This window comes from Balaenoptera borealis, assembly GCF_965194805.1.
Source record: "Balaenoptera borealis genome assembly, chromosome: 13".
Taxonomy (NCBI): Eukaryota; Metazoa; Chordata; class Mammalia; order Artiodactyla; family Balaenopteridae; genus Balaenoptera; species Balaenoptera borealis.
Window position 1 is genome coordinate 42,682,727 of NC_138870.1, and position 19,630 is coordinate 42,702,356.

At 39.8% G+C, this 19,630-nt stretch overlaps 1 protein-coding gene across 4 annotated transcripts in view; it reads right to left on the reverse strand.

Moving 5' to 3' along the window:
* LIMA1 (LIM domain and actin binding 1) overlaps positions 1 to 19,630 on the reverse strand; it is an 86,170-nt gene that overhangs the window by 15,566 nt on the left and 50,974 nt on the right. For all 4 annotated transcript variants that reach the window (XM_082352389.1, XM_082352387.1, XM_082352388.1 and 1 more), the window contains 4 exons: positions 17,208 to 17,672; positions 6,176 to 6,260; positions 4,899 to 5,047; positions 2,135 to 2,242 (listed from right to left, as the gene is read on the reverse strand). In XM_082352389.1, coding sequence (XP_082208515.1) covers positions 2,135 to 2,242; positions 4,899 to 5,047; positions 6,176 to 6,260; positions 17,208 to 17,672 — 807 coding nt within the window. The remainder of the gene's footprint in view (positions 1 to 2,134; positions 2,243 to 4,898; positions 5,048 to 6,175; positions 6,261 to 17,207; positions 17,673 to 19,630) is intronic.

Consider the following 19,630-nt stretch of genomic DNA (forward strand, 5'->3'; position numbering starts at 1 on the left):
GATGTATGTAATTTGATTATTTTATGATTATGAAACACATTACTGCCACGTAGTTTGTCTTATTATCTCAAAATACATTTGTGATATGGTTTTGTAAAATAAAGCGATTTAATGTTCTTAAATTTTTTCCTGTTCTGTTCTTTGAGTCAAATATTGTAGCCATTAATACGAGACTATTTTTCTGTGTGCCTACTTTGGTCCAAGTGTGTAGTACATCTCATGAGTTCCTGTTGGTATGCTGTCAATATATCTATTTTAAAGTCTGTTATAATCAAATAAGTTTGAGAACTATTGCTCTTGACCCATTTTAATTATCTCCTCACCTTTTGTAGAATGGCCTCAAGGGTGTTAATATGTGTAACAGAAACAATGACTATACTCCTATTAGTCACTGTAATAGACTTGAAAGCTCTTTCTCCTCATCTAACTTAACATTTGATTATCATATTGACTGAAAGACCAACGAGACTGGGTAATGGATTGGCAGAGAAAATGGTAAGTTCACCTGACATATATATTGTTACTTAATCCAACTAAGCCATCCATCTAACCATAAATGTATAAAACCTGATTTGTTTAAAACCTTCCCATGGCTTTCCTCCGACGCAGGACTACAATCATACTCTTAAGGGTTTTTCAAGACCCACCCTGGCCCTCTCCCTCCACCTGTCTCTTACCATTGCCTACAGGTACTTCATGCTCCAGCCAAGTCATCTTGGTTGGGTTCTCTGGTTTCCAAACCTCTGTTGTGTCTGCCTGGAATACCCTTCTCTTTCTTTACTCAACTTTCCCCTTATTCACTTGGCCTATTTCCACACATCCTTCAAGACTTGGCTCAGGTATTACCTTCTTTTTTTTTTTTTAACATTTATTTATTTTATTTTTGGCTGCGTTGGGTCTTTGTTGTTGCATGCGGGCTTTCTCTAGTTGCAGTGTACAGGGGCTGCTCTTCGTTGCGGTGCGCCGGCTTCTCACAACGGTGGCTTGTCTTCGTTGCAGAGCACAGGCTCTAGGCACGCAGGCTTCAATAGTTGTGGCATGGGGGGGCTCAGTAGTTGTGGCTCGTGAGCTCTAGAGTACAGGCTCAGTAGTTGTGACGCACGGGCTTAGTTGCTCCACGGCATGTGGGATCTTCCCGGACCAGGGCTCGAACCCGCATCCCCTGCATTGGCAGGCAGATTCTTAACCACTGTGCCACCAGGGAAGTCCCAGATATCACCTTCTTGAGGAAGTCAGGTTAAGGGTCCTTAGTCCAAGCTTCCATGGCCCCTCATAGCCCTTTCACGGCACTTGTTACACTGTTTTACAATAGCCAACCTACACTCATCTTCCTCCTACTCTGTTAGCTTCCTTGCAGGTAAAGACCACGTGGAATGGTTTGTTCACATTTAGTTGCTAAGCTCAGCATTGCCTGTGCTTAGCATAGTGCCTAGCTTTCAAAATACTTTGAAGTGAAAGAATGACATTTTCTTGCATAAAATGTGTTAAATTAATAATATACAAATAACTTTGAAGATGATATCTCTATTCAAAACAGATTTTAAAAACTTACTTAAGTTGGGCTTCCCTGGTGACACAGTGGTTGAGAATCTGCCTGCCCATGCAGGGGACACGGGTTTGAGCCCGGGTCTGGGAAGATCCCACATGCCGTGGAGCAACTAAGCCCGTGAGCCACAACTACTGAGCCCGTGTGCCACAACTACTGAAGCCCGCGCGCCTAGAGCCCGTGCTCCACAACAAGAGAAGCCACTGCAATGAGAAGCCCGCACACCGCAACCAAGAGTAGCCCCCGCTCACCACAACCAGGGAAAGCCCATGCGCGAAGCAATGAAGACCCAACACAGCCAAAAATAAATAAATAAAATAAATAAATTAAAAAAAAAAAATTACTTAAGCTCTATGTCCTCTGAGCATTTGCTGAGCAAAAGAATTTTCCAATGAAAATTGGTCAGCTATAAGTTGCAGAGCTCCCCAACCAAAATTATGTGACCTCCAAAAAAGACAATCTATCCTGGCAGCTGTTACCAAATTCCCAGACACTCTACAGCCTAGAGTTAGAGTTGTTTCTAATTTTAAGCATCTAATTTAGAACACATGCTTCCCTGGCAAATGGACATCAGACTTTCCAACCCACCTTTTCTCCATCCTGATGGGCGATGCAGACCTCAGGACCCGGGGGCACATTCTCCTTTTGCTCCAATTTATGAGTTTTGATTTCACCACCACTAGCTCTCAACTCATTCTACAAAATAAAAATAGTCTGTGAATTAAAAAAAAAGTCTCATGATTCTCTTCATAGCACATCTATTAAATAAACTGGGAATGTTAAAAAAGAAATTATTTTAAGAGGCTTTAAGTCAAATCAACCCCCTAACTCTCACAAGCAAAACCCACTGACTTGTGAAATGACAAAAGCAGCTTTGTGGACACATACCTCAGAGTTAAATATTTATACAACTAGTCTAAAACTGGATGCTCATTAGAATACAGACACACACACAGACCACCCCCCCGCATACAATGTTCTCGTGATTCACTCTTCTAGCAGCAGAGCTTGTGGGAATGCAAAGCTGGTGAGTTTTACCAGAAAAGACCATTCTGGAGCAGGGGAAAGGAGATGCCAAGTGCCAATAATTAAGAAAATATACTGACCATATATATATAAATGCCCGGCCTGGAAAGAGAGACAGCAATGATGTATACATATAAAAATTGAAATTATACTTAATGATACCATAAAACAGCCTTTCTTTGTGAGACTTTTAAAGACATGTTTTTAGCATAAAATTCTTTCAGTATACTAAAGACATACCTTATTCTACTTCTCATAATAGAGCTTCAACATAAAAAAACAGGCATAAGGAGTCAGAAGGAGTAAGTGTAAACATATTTGTTTTCCTTGCAAAGAACACTTGGGGCAAAATATTAAAATTGACTTTATTACTAGATCCATAATCAGTACAGAGGTAGATGAATATGGACATTTCCTACCTTTAGTCTGCTAGTAATCTAGTACCTTTCTGTTCTCTGTGATTCTTTAGGCATGGGAGAAAAAGAGCGATTTATGGCCACAAGGCCAATGAAGGGAGTGTGAGTGCGACTGACTGATGCAGGTGTGGAATTCCAGGTTGAGGCCTACAGCTCTGGAGGTGCGTCTATGAGGAGGAGCTGGCAGCTAGCACTACAGAAATCAACAGTACAAGAGCCCGAAACTCATTCGTGACCCCACCTCAAAGCCCAGCCTCTGGAATCACTGCCAGAGAGAGTGAGCCTTGCTACAACCATGCTCTATAAGGGGCCTGAGAAATTCTTTGGGGATGAGACAAAACGTGCTTTTTACAAGAATTCCTTAAGACCTTTCAACTCTTAAAATTTACAGAGCAGGCGAACTACAATGCAGAAACTCTTATTTAGGAGTTAAAAAAAACAAAGTCACTGAACAGGTTTTTCCACTTAGGGAGTCACCTGGTAAGAATGTTTATAGCAGGAGGGCACTGAGAAGCACCAAAATCCTATAACAGAGGGAATTAAGCTCCACAGATCATCTGTTTGCTGTATCTCCTGACCTGCCTTTTAAGAAGTCTCATTTTGCCTATTTTTCACACTCCCAGTGAATAACAAGCCTGTGATGTTCCACTTCACTACTGATTTACACACAGTATCTCTTCTTAAATCAATACTGAAAAATCAAGATAAGATTACTCACTGCCCAGAGACTTAGTCCACCAATAAATACTATTGGAAAATGCATACTTCATAATGTGGGGGAAAGAAGGCTCAGCTCCTGGAATACACATTGTGATTTCTAACAGGCACTAGTTCAGCCTGCCAAATAAAAGTCAATACTGTTCTTCCAATTTTATTAAAAAATAACAATCAAGAGATTAATAATTTGTCATTTGAAATCTTAGAAGGAACAACTGTTTGAAAGATATATATGTATGTGTACATGTGTATATACGTGTGTGTACTTATGAATAAATGGCATTTAAAAGGCAACTTCAAATAAACAGTTCGGTCGTGTCCTCCTGCCAGTTAAGCCTAGGAAAGTATAAAGTGGAAAGACCCTCCATTCTACTTAGAATACGACATTTTTGTGCTCACTGAGTGCGTCATCTTCCTGTCATTTCTCTCCCTTTTTCCTATCCACTATTCTATTTGTTTAGAAAATTATTACATCATAAGAAGTAAAGATTAAGTAGACCCTATGTTGTATGATTTAATTTACATGAAATGTCCAGAACAGGAAAATCCATAAAGACAGAAAGTAGATTAGGGGTTGCCAGGGGATGAGGGAAGTGGGGAATTGGGAATCACTGCACAGGTATGGGTTTCTTTTTGGGGTGATGGAAAATTTCTGGAATTAGACAGTGGTGATGATTGCACAACCTTGTGAATATATTAAAAATCACTGAATTGCATATTTAAAAATGGTGATTTTTATGTCAGGTGAATTATATACCAATAAAAATTGCAAAAAACACCCCATCCCACATTAACGTTGAATATATTCAATATTTCTCTCCAGTATTCTCCCTTTCTTCTCTCAAAAACAAAAATAAGTGTTTATGTTAAAACTAATAAAATACTATCAATACTTCTTTAACAACAACAAGATTAAGTAAAAGAGACAGGAAAATTCTCAATGACATTACAGGATGGTAACATCACACAAAAAAATGAGCGGGGTGGGAATGAGGCCTAGGAAAGCAAAGTCAGGATTAGAACATGGTAAGGATTACGAATGAAGCTAGGGTAGGATTTATGTGAAGAGAGAATGGCTGGGGACCAGTAAGGAGCCAAGGCTCACAGGTCAGGGTCTGGGAGACACTTCTAGTTCCCGTGCTCAGTGACCATTTGCTGGATGAATGAACGAATGAATGATGCTGAACACATACTGTATAGTTGGTGGAACTGCTTTGTTTGGACACAGCTGCCTGGTACTTGGCCATTCGATCCTTTATGGAGGTTTCTGACAGGCGTGGGAACTCCAGATTTCGCCTACTCTCGCTTTTCTCTGAGTTGAATCCTGAAGGTGACAACTGACCTGCAAGCATGCAAACAATGTGCTTTATTAGAAGATAAAATGCGATTTGAATGATTTCAAGATTCTAAATTTTGGGCTATTGTAATCTAATATAATCAACCTCTTCTATTAAGAATACAAAGAAGGGGAACTTCCCTGGTGGTGCAGTGGTTAAGAATCAGCCTGCCAATGCAGGGGACACGGGTTCAAGCCCTGGTCTGGGAAGATCCCACATGCCGCGAAGAAACTAAGCCTGTGCGCCACAACTACTGAGCCTGCGCTCTAGAGCCCGTGAGCTGCAACTACTGAGCCCACGTGCCACAACTACTGAAGCCCATGCGCCTAGAGCCTGTGCTCCGCAACAAGAGAAGCCACTGCAATGAGAAGCCCGCACACCGCAACGAAGAGTAAGTAGCCCCTGCTCGCCCCAACTAGAGAAAGCCCATGCAGGGACGAAGACCCAACGCAGCCAGAAAATAAATAAAATAAATAAATTAATTAATTAAAAAAAAAGAATACAAAGAAGGAAATCAGGATTATAACTGTCACTTATAAGGTAACATTCACTCACTTTCCCAACATTAAAAGGAGAACCCTTACCATCACTGAGTGTTATATATTTTAAAATTTTCGTTCATTTAACATGTGAAAAAATTAGATGGCAATGCCATTTTAATTTGCATTTCTTGGATTCCTAGGAGGCTGATGGTTTTCCTATATTAATTGATTTTATTTTCTTTTGTGAAGTGCCTGTATATGCCCCCTTTAAAACATAATAATTCTGCTCTCAAGGTGTTATGTTAGCATCAGTAATACAGGATAACCAATCTTGACATGGGATAATGTCCATCCATGGGAGCCCTCAAGCCCCAGATGACCATGGAGCCAAAACTGTCGGTAACAGTACTTCCCTTATAATCCTGCAAAGTTACCCTTTGGTTAACACAGGTTACCGTTGATAAAGTTGGATTAAAAATACAGAGAAGCTATTTGGAAAAAGCAATGAGATTTGGGAATGGCTTGTATCTAGCAGCCTTTCTTTTAATTTGTACCACTCTTCCTTTAAAAGCATCAGCTTTGAGGTCAAAAGGTATTGTTACTAATGAGTACTTCCTAGAAAACTTCCCACACATGGAACTCTCTGCTTACCTGGGCCTATTTCCAAGTCATCCAGAGAATAGCTGTTTTCAGAGATCTTTCTTCCACCTGCACTTCGGCTTTGGGCCCGAAGAATCTGTTTGGAAAACAAAACCCAGCAATAAGCTTTGCAGTGAGGATGGGAAATCTTGATGCAATGTTCAAAAAGGAGGCCTGCAAATCTCCTTTATAAATAAAATCCAGTAGAGATTAGATTTTATATTAGTTTTTATATACAACAGAGTGTGTTTTTACTACTATAAATATCAAGCACTACATATTCACAGGTGCCCAGGGGAAAATAAGTAACTCTATATAGGTAATGCTTTCTGTGAAATATCACTGCCTAACCACCTTAACCAGAAAGCCTCAGAATTTAACAGTCATTGGAGCAGAATCCTCATGTCCCAGATGAAAATGATGTCTCTCCAAACTGCCAAGTCCCGATGGCAGTATCTGCTGTTGGCCTTCTCTGTCCCATTTTATCCCTGCTGTTGCTGCCTGGTTCATGTCTTCATCATCTTTTCCCTGGACTACTGCATTACCTTTCTTTTTTTTTTTTTTAAAGGAACATTTATTTATTTATTTTTTGGCTGTGTTGGGTTTTCGTTGCTGCACACGGGCTTTCTCTAGTTGTGGTGAGCAGGGGCTACTCTTCATTGCAGTGCACGGGCTTCTCATTGCGGTGACTTCTCGTTGCGAAGCACAGGCTCTAGGTGCGCGGGCTTCAGTAGTTGTGGCTCACGGGCTCTAGAGCGCAGGCTCAGTAGTTGTGACACATGGGCTTAGTTGCTCCGCAGCATGTGGGATCTTCCCAGACCAGGGATCGAACCCATGTCCCCTATGTTGGCAGGTGGATTCTTAACCATTGCACCACCAGGGAAGTCCTTGAATTACCTTTATAATTGGTTCTTCTGCCTTCCAATCAAGGCTCTATGATGCTGCCATTATCCCAAGTAAAACAAAAAAATTATCCCCAAATATAAATCTATGTTACTTGAATTCCCAGGTGCGCAGTGGTTAAGAATCCGCCTGCCAATGCAGGGGACACGGGTTCAAGCCCTGGTCCGGAAAGATCCCACATGCCGTGGAACAACTAAGCCCATGCACCACAACTGCTGAGCCTGTGCTTTGGAGCCCACGTGCCACAACTACTGAAGCCCACGTGCCTAGAGCCCGTGCTCCGCAAGAAGAGAAGCCACTGCAATGAGAAACCTGTGCACTGCAATGAAGAGTAGCCCCCGCTCGCCACTAGAGAAAGCCCGCTCGTAGCAACAAAGACCCAATGCAGCCAAAAATAAATTAATTAATTTAAAAAAATCTATGTTACTCTCTTGTTCAAAATTCTTTAAGAATTCCTAATCACTCCTTGAATTAAATCTAAAGTGCTTAGTATGTCACAAAAGACCAGTTCTAGATCTGGTCCCTTCCTACCCTCTCTGGGTATTCTCTTCCTCACCGCTTACCCTCCAGGAAAAGCAAACCACTGGGAGGTCCACGATATTGTAAATGAGTTCCCTCCACCTGGGTTACTCTTTTATCCTTCTGTTGTCTAACAGTGCCTGTTCCTTCAAGACTCAGTGTAAGCTAAGCAACAGTCCCTCTGCATCTGCCCTACCTCTCTTCCATAAATCTAAATAGCCCTTTCTCTGTTCTCAAGGACCTGGTCACACTTCCATTACAATGCTTATCAAATTGTTGTGCATCCCTATACTGGACTGGAATCTTAGTTTACTGAGGGCAGAGACCATGCTTTTATTTTTTTTTATTAATTAATTAATTAATTTTTGGCTGTGTTGGGTCTTCGTTGCTGCGTGCGGGCTTTCTCTAGTTGCAGCGAGCGGGGGCTACTCTTGGTTGTGGTGCGCGGGCTTCTCATTGCAGTGGCTTCTCTTGTTGCTGAGCACAGGCTCTAGGTACATGGGCTTCAGTAGTTGTGCCACATGGGCTCAGTAGTTATGGCTCACGGGCTCTAGAGCTCAGGCTCAGTAGTTGTGGCGCACGGACTTAGTTGCTCTGCGGCATGTGAGATCTTCCCAGACCAGGGCTCGAACCAGTGTCTTCTGCATTGGCAGGTGGATTCCTAACCACTGCGCTACCAGGGAAGTCCTATTTTTTATTTTTTAAATAGAAAAGTGGAAGGTACAGATTTATGTAATTAAAAAAATGATTCCTGTAAATTACTACATTTGTATCTCTCAAATTTAGGGTAGATCTCTAATGAAAGTTCCAAATTCTAATTTTAAGACTAGAAAAGTAACTCAAGAAAGCCACTTAGTAAGTATCAGAGGATGTTCCCAGACATAATACACAGACAGTATGTCATGTTTATTCAGCTTGCAATGAGAGCCTTCAAGCAGATCCTATCATTGAAATCTCAGTTTATTTCCAGATAACTTAACATGGAAAAGATGTCTGAAATCCAGTATGACAGGAGACAAGAGTAAAACATTTAGCTCCCTTTTGAATTCAACATTAATAAATAATTATTAAACCTTTAAGTTCAATGGACTAATCAACCAACAATAAAGTTTAAGACAGTGAACTATCCCTTTTTCAAGTCCTCCCCACCCCCCCGCCCCCCAGCCCTCTCTCTCTCCTTGGAGATAGAAAATACGCCACTTCAGAAATCAGAGCCAAGGATTTGGTTTGCTTGTACCCTACCAAAAAAGAATACAGTTTCTAGCAAATTCGATATATATTTAATGCATTGCATCTCCAGTCAGCTTTGCTATTTACATTATTGGTTGAATCTATTTACAAAAAAAAAAAACTAAAAGAAGCTGTAGCAACTCTAACCTTGCCACATCATACTCAGGTCAGCTGCACCAACATCAGTCACATCCACATGACTCCTATGATGCAACACATTCTTGCTCTGGGAGCAGCCTACCATTTGGAAATGAAGATCATCAGCCAAAGTGAAAAGATAAGTTTGGCAGAATACCCTCCATCCACATTTTTCTGTTTTTAAAACATTTCTCATTTGCAGATAGTTAAAGGAAATTCCAAAGATTTATTCCAAACGCTGCTGCACTGTAAAATGATCATTATAAAAACTAAAATTTTCAGGGCTCAAAAAGGGAGAAAGCCTGGAAATTTTTTTTTTTTTTTTTTTTTTTAAACCAAAAGGGAATGGGTTCTGCAGTCTTAACACTGGAGCAATATTTCAAATATTTACATTCTGTCAAAGGTAAAGTTTAAGCAGAATTCCAAGAGTATGTGTTACATGTTGCAACCTGCTAGGAGTTTAGTTTTCTGTTTGTGCTTGAAGTTCCTACACTGGTGTTACTGAGAGCAAGACCATTTAGAACCAGAACACATGCCCTGCAAGGTTCTTTGGTTTTAGAAGCATAAAATTTCCCATCTTCACTAGCTTTTTATTTAAATCTTTGGGTTAAATAAAGAGCCATTTCCCGCCCCCCCCCCCCAAAAAAAATCCATGAGGGTTCAATACTCTGAATTATTTTCTTTCAACTATTAAAAAAGTGAATCTGCAAAGTCATTTGGTCTTAGAAAAAAACAGAAAAACGTCTCTGGAAATCAAAGCTATACTGACACTGGTTCTGAGGAGGAATACAGCTGGCTTTTAATGAGCTCCCGGGTGAAGCACTATGCATTTCTTTTAATACCTTTCCACCTCCAAACCACTCAAATATAAAGAATGACAAGATCCCTGCATACCTGAAATGAAATGAACACAATATTGTAAAGCAACTATACTTCAAAACAAAACAAAACAAAACAAAACCAAAACCCCAAGATCTCAAATTCATTTACTATTAATTTTTGATCCTCATTTTACAAGTGGTAATCTGAGGTTCAGGAAGAAGGTGGGGGGTTTCCTCCAATATTTCTCAGGGAAAATAGAGGAGCACAAAAAGAAAAGAAAAGAAAAAAAAAAAAACCTAACACCAGGAATTCTGATATGGAAATACTCTTCTGTAACACATTTTTATTACATCTCAATCTTTTTTATTCAGATGGCTGAGGCAGCCTTAATCATCATACTTTGTTAAGAGAAGAGAGAAAAGATAAGACACTTTAAGACTTTCTGGAATTTCCTAAAGCTTGGCCTCACCCCACCCCACAAGTCCTCCTTCCTGTCAGCTGACTGCAGTAACTCTCATTAGTGTGACCACCCCTTAAATATTTTCATTAAATCCATAAACCAAATGCATCAACATTTACCAGTAAGAAAATAAGAGTCTGGGGCTTTTAGCCAGTAGTCTGTAGAATTTCTTTTCTCTGCAAAGTTTTCTTTAAGAAATAAAGTAAGTTAGGTCCCAAATGTCAAGTGAAAAGCAGGATTTCCTGTCCTGTGTACCCCTATTTTCAGGAAAAATTCTCTTTAAAAGTTGATTCTCAACACTTTAATTTACTGAGAGCCACTTCCTTCAACCTTTCAACTTTGACCTTCCTTCAGACTCTCTCATCTCTCCAAAGTCAAGCGTGGAGGAAGGATGACTTTTAGGGAAAAATGGGACTTTGCTGAACTATGCATGGAGATCATATGGTGTAGATAAAATCTGGCCTTAATTTCTCAAAATACTGAGAGAGAAACATTTCCTTCTCCAGGGACCCTCGCAGAAAAAATACAGCTCATTTAAGTACAAAATACACACAGAAGGAGCACTTATCTCCAGGCAGGGGGATTTCTCTCTCTCTCTCTCCATATATATGTGTGTGTGTGTATATATATGTATATACACACACACACACACATATATGTATAAATATATATACATATAAATATATATAAATGTTTATATATATATGTGTGTGTATATATATATATATATTTTTTTTTTTTTTTTTTTTTTTGCTCGCACTGCGTGGCTTGCGGGATCTCAGATCCCCAGCCAGACTGAACCTGTGCATGGCAGTGAAAACCCCAAATCCTAACCACTAGACCACCAGGGAACTCCCATATTTTGTATTTCTAAGTGTTCTATAAAAATTATGGAGTAGCGCCCACTGGCCGCACCTAGAGAAAGCCCACGCACAGCGACAAAGACCCAGCTCAGCCAAAAATAAATAAAATAAAAATAAATTTTTAAAATAAGTATGTATTACTCTTACAATTAGGAAGAAAAGAAAGGAAGGAGAGGTAATACTTCATATTTTTAAATTAATATAAATAGATAAGAATGATAAAACCAAATGCTGATGAGGAACTGCTGGGGAATTAAATATGTCCTTAGATTGTGCTAGCAGTGTTACAGAATTATGTCTTTTGACCACGATAACATCATTCAGTAATATAGCCCCCCCCATAATTAAAAATAAAATGTTTCTGCCAAGATGCTTAGAGCTTTTTTATTAGGCTAGAAGAGAATCTAATTACTGGGGAATGATTAAAAAGTATAATGAAGTAACATATTGCCATAAAAGGATAACTACATGAACTAGGAAGATACAAAGGAAGGGCTATATAAAAAAGACCAAACCAAAGATAAAGCACACAAAACAGTGAGCACACAGTACCTAAAACCATGTAAAATCTAGTTATGCAACGATAAGAATATCATTGAGCACAATTGGTAAAGGTTACTCTTTTTTCCAGGTTTACTTGGCTTTTTCTGGTTTACTGTGTTGTGTGTGTGTGTGATTGTTCAGATGACTAATTTATATAAGAAAAACAAACCTCCCAAACTCAACAAGCTTCTAACTCAAGAGTTTTAGTACAAATCTCTTGCAGTCCAGTGTACTTCTCTTCATTGCCCTGATGTTTTTTATTCAGTAAAAAGACTATAAAACGTAGGAAGAGGACAGATAGAAAGCTAAAGTCTTTGAGAAGCCGGCTGTTAATATGTTTTAATTCTTTCCTGGTTTCCTTAGATTTCAAAAATATGTAAGGCCAGGGCTTCCCTGGTGGCGCAGTGGTTGAGGGTCTGCCTGCCAGTGCAGGGGACACGGGTTTGAGCCCTGGTCTGGGAGGGTCCCACATGCTGCGGAGCAACTGGGCCCGTGAGCCACAATTACTGAGCCTGCGCGTCTGGAGCCTGTGCTCCGCAACAAGAGAGGCCGCGATAGTGAGGGGCCCGCGCACCGTGATGAAGAGTGGCCCCCGCTTGCCGCAACTGGAGAAAGCCCTCGCACAGAAACTAAGACCCAACACAGACATAAATAAATAAATAAATAAATAGATATATTGGATTAAACAAATAGATCATTAAATTAAAAAAAAAAATGTAAGGCCAGATGTTTTTATCTAATAAATAGCTATTATAATATCCATGAAGATAGTGTTTATGGTAGAAGAGGTACTACACAATTTCAGTTCTTGTTCTGATATTAATTAGCCACATGACATCGGGCATATCAGTTAATTTCTCTGATGTCATCTGTTTCCATCTGTAAAATAGGGATTTTAATATCCTGCGAACAATAAGCTGAATTAAAGAACCTTTTACAATCACTTATAGTTCTAGGATTTATGTCAACAATCTTGATAGGGATTTCTCACTCATTGTAACTCGTTAATGAATTAGAAGGCTAAAGGAAATGACTAATAAATTCATCTGGATACACACCTATGTTGTTTAATCCAGGAGTGAGTCCAATAGCAGAAAGAAAAGGTGATTTTGTGGGGCAAATGATGTCTTCCTGGCCCCTACAAACTCTAATGTAGCCAACCAATGCTTAGAGAATATTCCAGTCTCCTGATATTACTTTTCAACATATTTTATTTTAACGGAACCGGATAGAAACCAGTAAGTAGTTAACTGGCATGAAAATAAGCAGAAAAGAGATGACTGGTCTCTAACTGACACGTCAAAGACAGCCACTTAGGGCAACAAACAGATCAGGATTCCCTGACTGGCATCTTTATACCTGGATCCATTACTGTCTTACCACAAAAGACCAAAGGTTTACTCAGAGTTACTAACTACGGTAAATAAAACTTAATTTATACGAGTAGGAGGCCTTACGAGAAATGTACCGCTACAGAGAGGTCAAAATAACACTGAGAACTTAAGAGTTCATCGACAGATGAATGGTTAAAAAAGATGTGGTGTATATATATATATTGGTTTAATCCTGACCCAAGCAAAAGACAATACTTTAAGTAGGTTATGAAGGTAGAAATACACCTTCCAAATATTTGGTCTTTATTCTCCTATCCAAAGATTTGTGTGAACCAAATAAGTTAGGAACCAAACAGAAAGAATTGAGACTTAAGGAGCCTGTCCCTACATTGTTTGGTGATTTGAATAACCACATCAAGGCCTTTGAAGATTATGGATTCAAATGTCAACATGATGATAACTGAATATTGGTTATAACTGCCTGATCAGCTTTCTCATAAAAGAACGCCCAGAATAGTTACTTTGGCTACCTAAAACCCAGATCAACATACACATGGAGCTAGGGATGCTAAGCCACATTCAGTGTATGTCACTGGGGGGTGGGAGGGGGGCTTCTTTTTCCTCATAACCTATAGGTTACATTAATCCATCCACTGCTCATTTGCTCATAGGAATTAGAACTATCATGTTCAACTAAAACATCTGACCAATATAACCTATCTATTCACCAAAGGTAGAGGATAAGTGAGGAACAGCCTTTAATCAGTTCTCATTATAAGTTATTTGAGTTCTAAGCTTCTTTTCTCCTTTTTATTAAATAAACACTAAGAGCCAAGTCATTGTGCTGACCACTGGGAGATAAAAACGTCATTACTTTGAAAGAATTATAGACTGGGGAGTGTACAAATTCATACATGACTATTAAAGAAAGCATGATATAAGTGGCCAAAGAGAAGTAAAAAGAAAATTCTACAGGAGGGTCAGGAGGGTGAAGGTAATTTCATCTGGGAAAAAACTGAGGTAAGGTCTCACAGTCTTCATAGACCTTGAGGAGTAAGATTTCAAGAGGTAGAAATTAGGGGAAAGATATGACTAATTTAAAATGAGGAGTAATCCAGGGTTTGAGTATAAGATTAGTTATGAGACTGGAAAGGTAGGTTGAGCTCAGACTGTAGAAGACCCAAATATTAAATATGGATTAATTCTGAGACATCCAAAGTTTCTGATCAAGGGAATAACATAATTTACAACTATGTTTAGAAAAATAAATAGCAACAGTGTGGAGGATGGAAGGGAAGAAAAAAATGAGAGGCTAATAGGAAAGGTTGCAGCAATACCACAAGGCAAGATGTAATAAGGCTAAACCATAGAAGTAGATGTGGGACCTCTTGGAGAGAATGGCCCATACTTGAGAGATGTGTAGACTTATGTAGATGGCTTAGTAAGTGACTGACTGAGAAGAGGTAGGCACAAAGAAGAACTGATCCCAAGCTTTACAGACCAGGAGATGTGGTGAATGGTGATGCACTAAGAGACACCAGGGGTAGAGCAGGTTTTGGTTGGAAAGATAATGGATTCTTTTTTAGCCTTCTTGAATTTGAGTGCTTAAGGGATATTCACAAAGAGATGTGTGATCTGGCAGGCAACCACAAAATTGGGGCTGAAGCTTGGGCTAAGAATTCAAGATTAGAATCTAGTTTTAGGATCCATCTCTTGGAGTCCTGGAAAGAGATGAGACTACACAGGGAGGGAGAAAAAAACACGACTGCAGAGAAGAGATCAGGAAGAAAAGTGGACAAGAACAGAAACCATCTCAGACAAAAAGGGAGTAAGAGAGACTAAGAAAAGTAGAACTCAAGCCAATTAACTTGGCCTCCTGTAAATAACTCTGATAAAAAGATTTAGGAGATAAAAAGATTTAGATCATGCATTTCCATTATCTATGTGCTCCCTGACCCTGCTCAGCTAGTTAGTTGAGATTTAGCCCAGTTCTTTAAAATTCTATTATGGAGACAAAGATTCACACGATTTGTACCTAATAAATGCATTTGTCTCACAGAAGTACTAATTTTTTAGCTCTGAAGTAATCATTCTTACCTGTATACTCTTGCTCCTAAAAGGACTGCTAGTGTCTCTACCATATTTCTCAGAGCTTCCTTCCAAAGATCCAATTATATAACTTCCTGATTAAAGCCTTATCCATATTAAAGCTGAAATTATGATAACAATAACCATAACCTAGTTTCAAACTGATTAGTTATTCATTAAACTAAAGTAGACAAAACTTTTTTTTTAAACAGTTTTACTGAAATACTAGACAAACATTTTTAAAGTAATCTAGACTGTTTCCAACATGGGTAATGATGCTTATTTAGAAGCAGCTATAAAACCAAGGGCAGTTGTGTTTTACATTCCCTAAGCAGTCCATTAAATGACAAATGACTATTTAATCAGGAAGTTTAAAAAGCGCCTCCACCCAAAAAAAAAGCCCAGGTCAATCTTAGAACCCCTCCATCTTCCTAGACCGTTAGCAATCAGGCTGAGTGCCAGTGTGATTTGGTAGGATCTTTCTTTATATGAGAATTTTTTTCTCTGCTTTGAGCAGCCACAAACAGACAGGCTTGTTCTGACCCATCTTTCACTAGACATTTACGAGAAAAAAGTCTCTCACCAGATCCTTACACATAATCAGCATTTTGTTTGCTGCAGTCCCAATCATTTCCTACCTTGGGCCAGTTTTGACATGTACCAGCCTTTTGCACTGAATCTACATTGTGTGTGCTGCCATGACATCAGCCGTCCTGCCCCTAACAGGGTCTGAGAGGAGGAGACTTACAATGGTGCTTTGACTCACAACAAAGCCCCTTCCTCTCTATTTAGGATTTCTGACATTTTTTCCTTCCATTTAAAATTCTTCTTCCCATTTAAATTTTTTTAAGTTTTTTTTTTTTTATTAAGACCATAAAGGGGAAAGAGGGAGTTGGCAGGCCTAGAGGACTCAAAATTGAGAGGGATGAGAGTTTAAGAAAAGTCATAAAATGCTTTGTGGTTACATCTCTTGCCAACTGGTTTCAGTGTTAAAACAGAGTAAAAACTCATGCAGAGAAAAGGGTTCTAGCTTTGCAAATCTTTAAAAATTCTTTCTATTGATACACCCTCAAACAGATGATCGCTGAACACTAAAGAACTTTTCCAGGTAGAAAAGCAACAGGCACCGCAAGATACAAGAAGAGATGGCTAAATCACACCAAACATAACTGAGGATTCTAGGATAAGTTATCTAATTTTTACCTCGGAAGAAATGCTTCATACCATTACTTCACAAATGTAGAAATTTGGGCCAATACTTAGCTGAAAAAAATCTGCTTTCCCATCTAAAGGGAATCTAGAGTAAATGATGGCTTTGCTCCCCATCAGATCTGTTTATTTCATTATAATGACTGTTGTAACAAACCAACCCCATGTACAAAGCCAGATATGCAGGAAAGTATGAGAAAACTGGAAAAATTTACCAGCTCTGCGGCCCCTGGATTGTTATAAGTCACCAGCATATGTAACTCATTTTCTAGTTAAGTAATTCCCTCTGGGGACCTGGTCTGCACTCCACATGAAGGATCAAGTTTCATTAGCAGTTGTAGGAAAATGCAACCCTCTGCATTTGCAAGTCAAAACTCCTGAAGGCTATGGCTAGTCTGGCTATCTTCATTGATTTTTCCTGGGATAGGATTTTAGCTGATAGAAAACATTTGTTGGAAGGCACAGATGAGGAAGTTGAGAAGAGAAAGGATTCAGCTAGCAAGGAGACAACTAAGCCTCAGTCTTAATGTTAAACTCTGCCCTTAACACTCAGCCTGCAGCTGTGTCCAGGCAGAGAGAGATTCAGCAGTAATTCCACCCCCTAAAGCTACAAATGACAAAAGGCACAGGAAGACAAATTAAAAGGGCAAGCGTACAAAAACACATAACCCAATCAGCATCAAACTCTTCATTTCTCGATATCGCCCTGAATCCCAGTGTGCACTTGATTTCATGTGAAATTGGGTCACACTCACAAATCTTAGCATCTCTGTAAATAATTCATTTGAGACTTTTTATTAACTACTCATCTAACTTGAATCAAAAGACATACTGACCACATACTCGCCATTACACAAACCGTCTAGACTAGAAAAACAGCTTTGTTTAGTTACGTGAATTGGCTTTTTCAAGTTTTAAACCCACCCAATCCTTACCTTGGTTTGAGTTGGTTCACCTTTCTCAAACATCATCTTAAGCCTGTTCAGCGGAACATTGTATTTCTCTATTTTGTTTGCAGCTTCTGCATTTTCACTTATTTCGGGTTTTCCTACTTCATGCCTGGATTCTCCCAGACAATTTTCCATTTTTTTACTTTCTGCTGAGTGGTCTTTAAGATGCTCACTGTCCTCGATGCGGGGGTACGGATACTGAATAAGAGCTTCAGGAGGCGATTTGATTCTAGGTCTGGGGTGGACTCGTTCCTCTTGGTCAGCCTCGACTCCAGAGGCAGAGCTGTTTGCCACTTCAGCGGGAGGAGGGTCGCCTCTATGCCTGACCTCGGTGCTGCTGTTTCGCACGGAGTCTGGGAGAGAGTCTGCTCCCAGCACTGGGTTCTCCCACTTCTTCTTTAACACGGTCAGGTTCCCCCTTCTAAAGTGCTGGGGGAGATTTTCAGTGTTCTAGAAGAACAAAAAGTGAATGCCAGTTATAACTTGCCTGCTGAAACATTCAAACATGCTGTTCTTTGTAAAATGAAAGTTAAAACTCCAAGCTGCTCCTGGTCCACTGGCGTTTCAGACAGCTGTGAACAGTTACAGCCCTGCCACATGGAGAAAGCATCCACCGCAAGAGAGGGAGAGGGGAAGAGAGAAAAAGTCAGGAGCTAAAGCAGGAAGTGATAAAACAGGATAGCCTTATAAGGACAAAATGAGAAGAAAGGAGAGCCCAGATCTAATGATAGTTACATTGGAGCCAAGGGATTTTTATCCAGAGATTAATAGGGAAAACAGAAAGAAAAAGCAAAATACCAGTTACTTTAAACCCTGTAAATATTCACTAATAAAAGTTCATCATTACATGCCACAAAATTACATCCTGGCTGGGTTTTTTTTCTTCTAAATGAGACAAAGATGCAGTATAGCTTAAACTACGCAATACCAATAATTGTGGACAGTAGCATCAAGAATTGAAACTCTCTGTGGAAATTTAAAGCAGCCACCAGACTTTTACATGTATATATCATCATATCCGACATAATTTACATGAACAGTCAAATTTTATTTTTACATAAGAACCTAATCCTTTTTTCCCCCTGTACTTCTCTACATGTTTGTCCATGTATAAATCCTCAGTTTTCAGAAAATTCACTATTTTCCAGATCCTTTGGTTGAAAAATACCCAGGCTTCATATGAAACACTAATACCACCCCCTCTCTTGATGGAAGGACACACATTTACACATCCAAGAGAGTTCTCTTTCACGTGGGTCAAACTGGAATTAATTTGTACATATAAGACAGATTGAAAACAACCTGGAAAGTGTCAACGTTGTTCCGCAATAAAAGAGGAGACATGCTGGGTGAAGTAAAATTCAATGTCCTAGACTCTGAAAGCACTCCTAAATAAATTAAGCAGCAGCACCTTCCCAACAAAGCACAAACTCCAGTACCTTCTTGCCCTCCATTCCTGTAGTCTGTGGCTCACCGGTCTTTCAACGAAGAAAGGACAAACCACCTAGGACTGAAAGACTCTGGGGAATTAAACAAGATTAGCAGCTATATTGGGAATTAAGTCTCTCACCCTATTACTCTTCTGAATACTCTCTGAGAGCCACTTCATCAAGTAGCACCAAGGCATGGAAAAAAGAAAGTTACAGAAGAACAACTGCTTGATATTTGTGTTTAAATCTTAGCTGACAAGATGCTTCATTGGGGGAAGCATGTATGGACCAGAAATATAAGCAGCAAGAAAAGTTTTCTTGTTGGAAAAGAGAGAATTTAAAAGCTGGTGCTACCATAACTGCCAGAAGCACTCTTGGCTCTGTGCACCCTCCTGAGACACAGTGGATGAGTCATCTGGGTCTCCAACTTCACCTGCTCTGCTCTGCCCTGCCTAAACAGGAGCCCTGAGAATCAAAGTGGCATTTTGCCTTGGTAACTGGACACTACTTTTCTCAGAGACATATCATGTGATCAAAGAATATTTACTGACGTGCAAAGATGCTCATAAGATACTTTTGAGTGAATAAAGCTAATTATAAGACAGCGTGGGGGACTTCCCTGGTGGCGCAGTGGTTAAGAATCCACCTGCCAATGCAGGGGACACGGGTTCGATCCCTGGTCCTGGAAGATCCCACACGCGGCAGAGCAACTAAGCCCATGCACCGCAACTACTGAGCCTGTGTGCTGCAACTACTGAGCCTGTGTGCTGTAACTACTGAAGCCAGAGCTCCTAGAGCCCGTGATCCGCAACAAGAGAAGCCACCACAATGAGAAGTCTGCGCACCGCAAAGAAGAGTAGCCCCCGCTCGCCGCAACCAGAAAAAGCCCGCACGCAGCAACGAAGACCCAACGCAGCCAAAAATTAAAACAAATAATAATAAAATTAAAAATAAAATTAAAAGAAAAGAAAAAAAAAA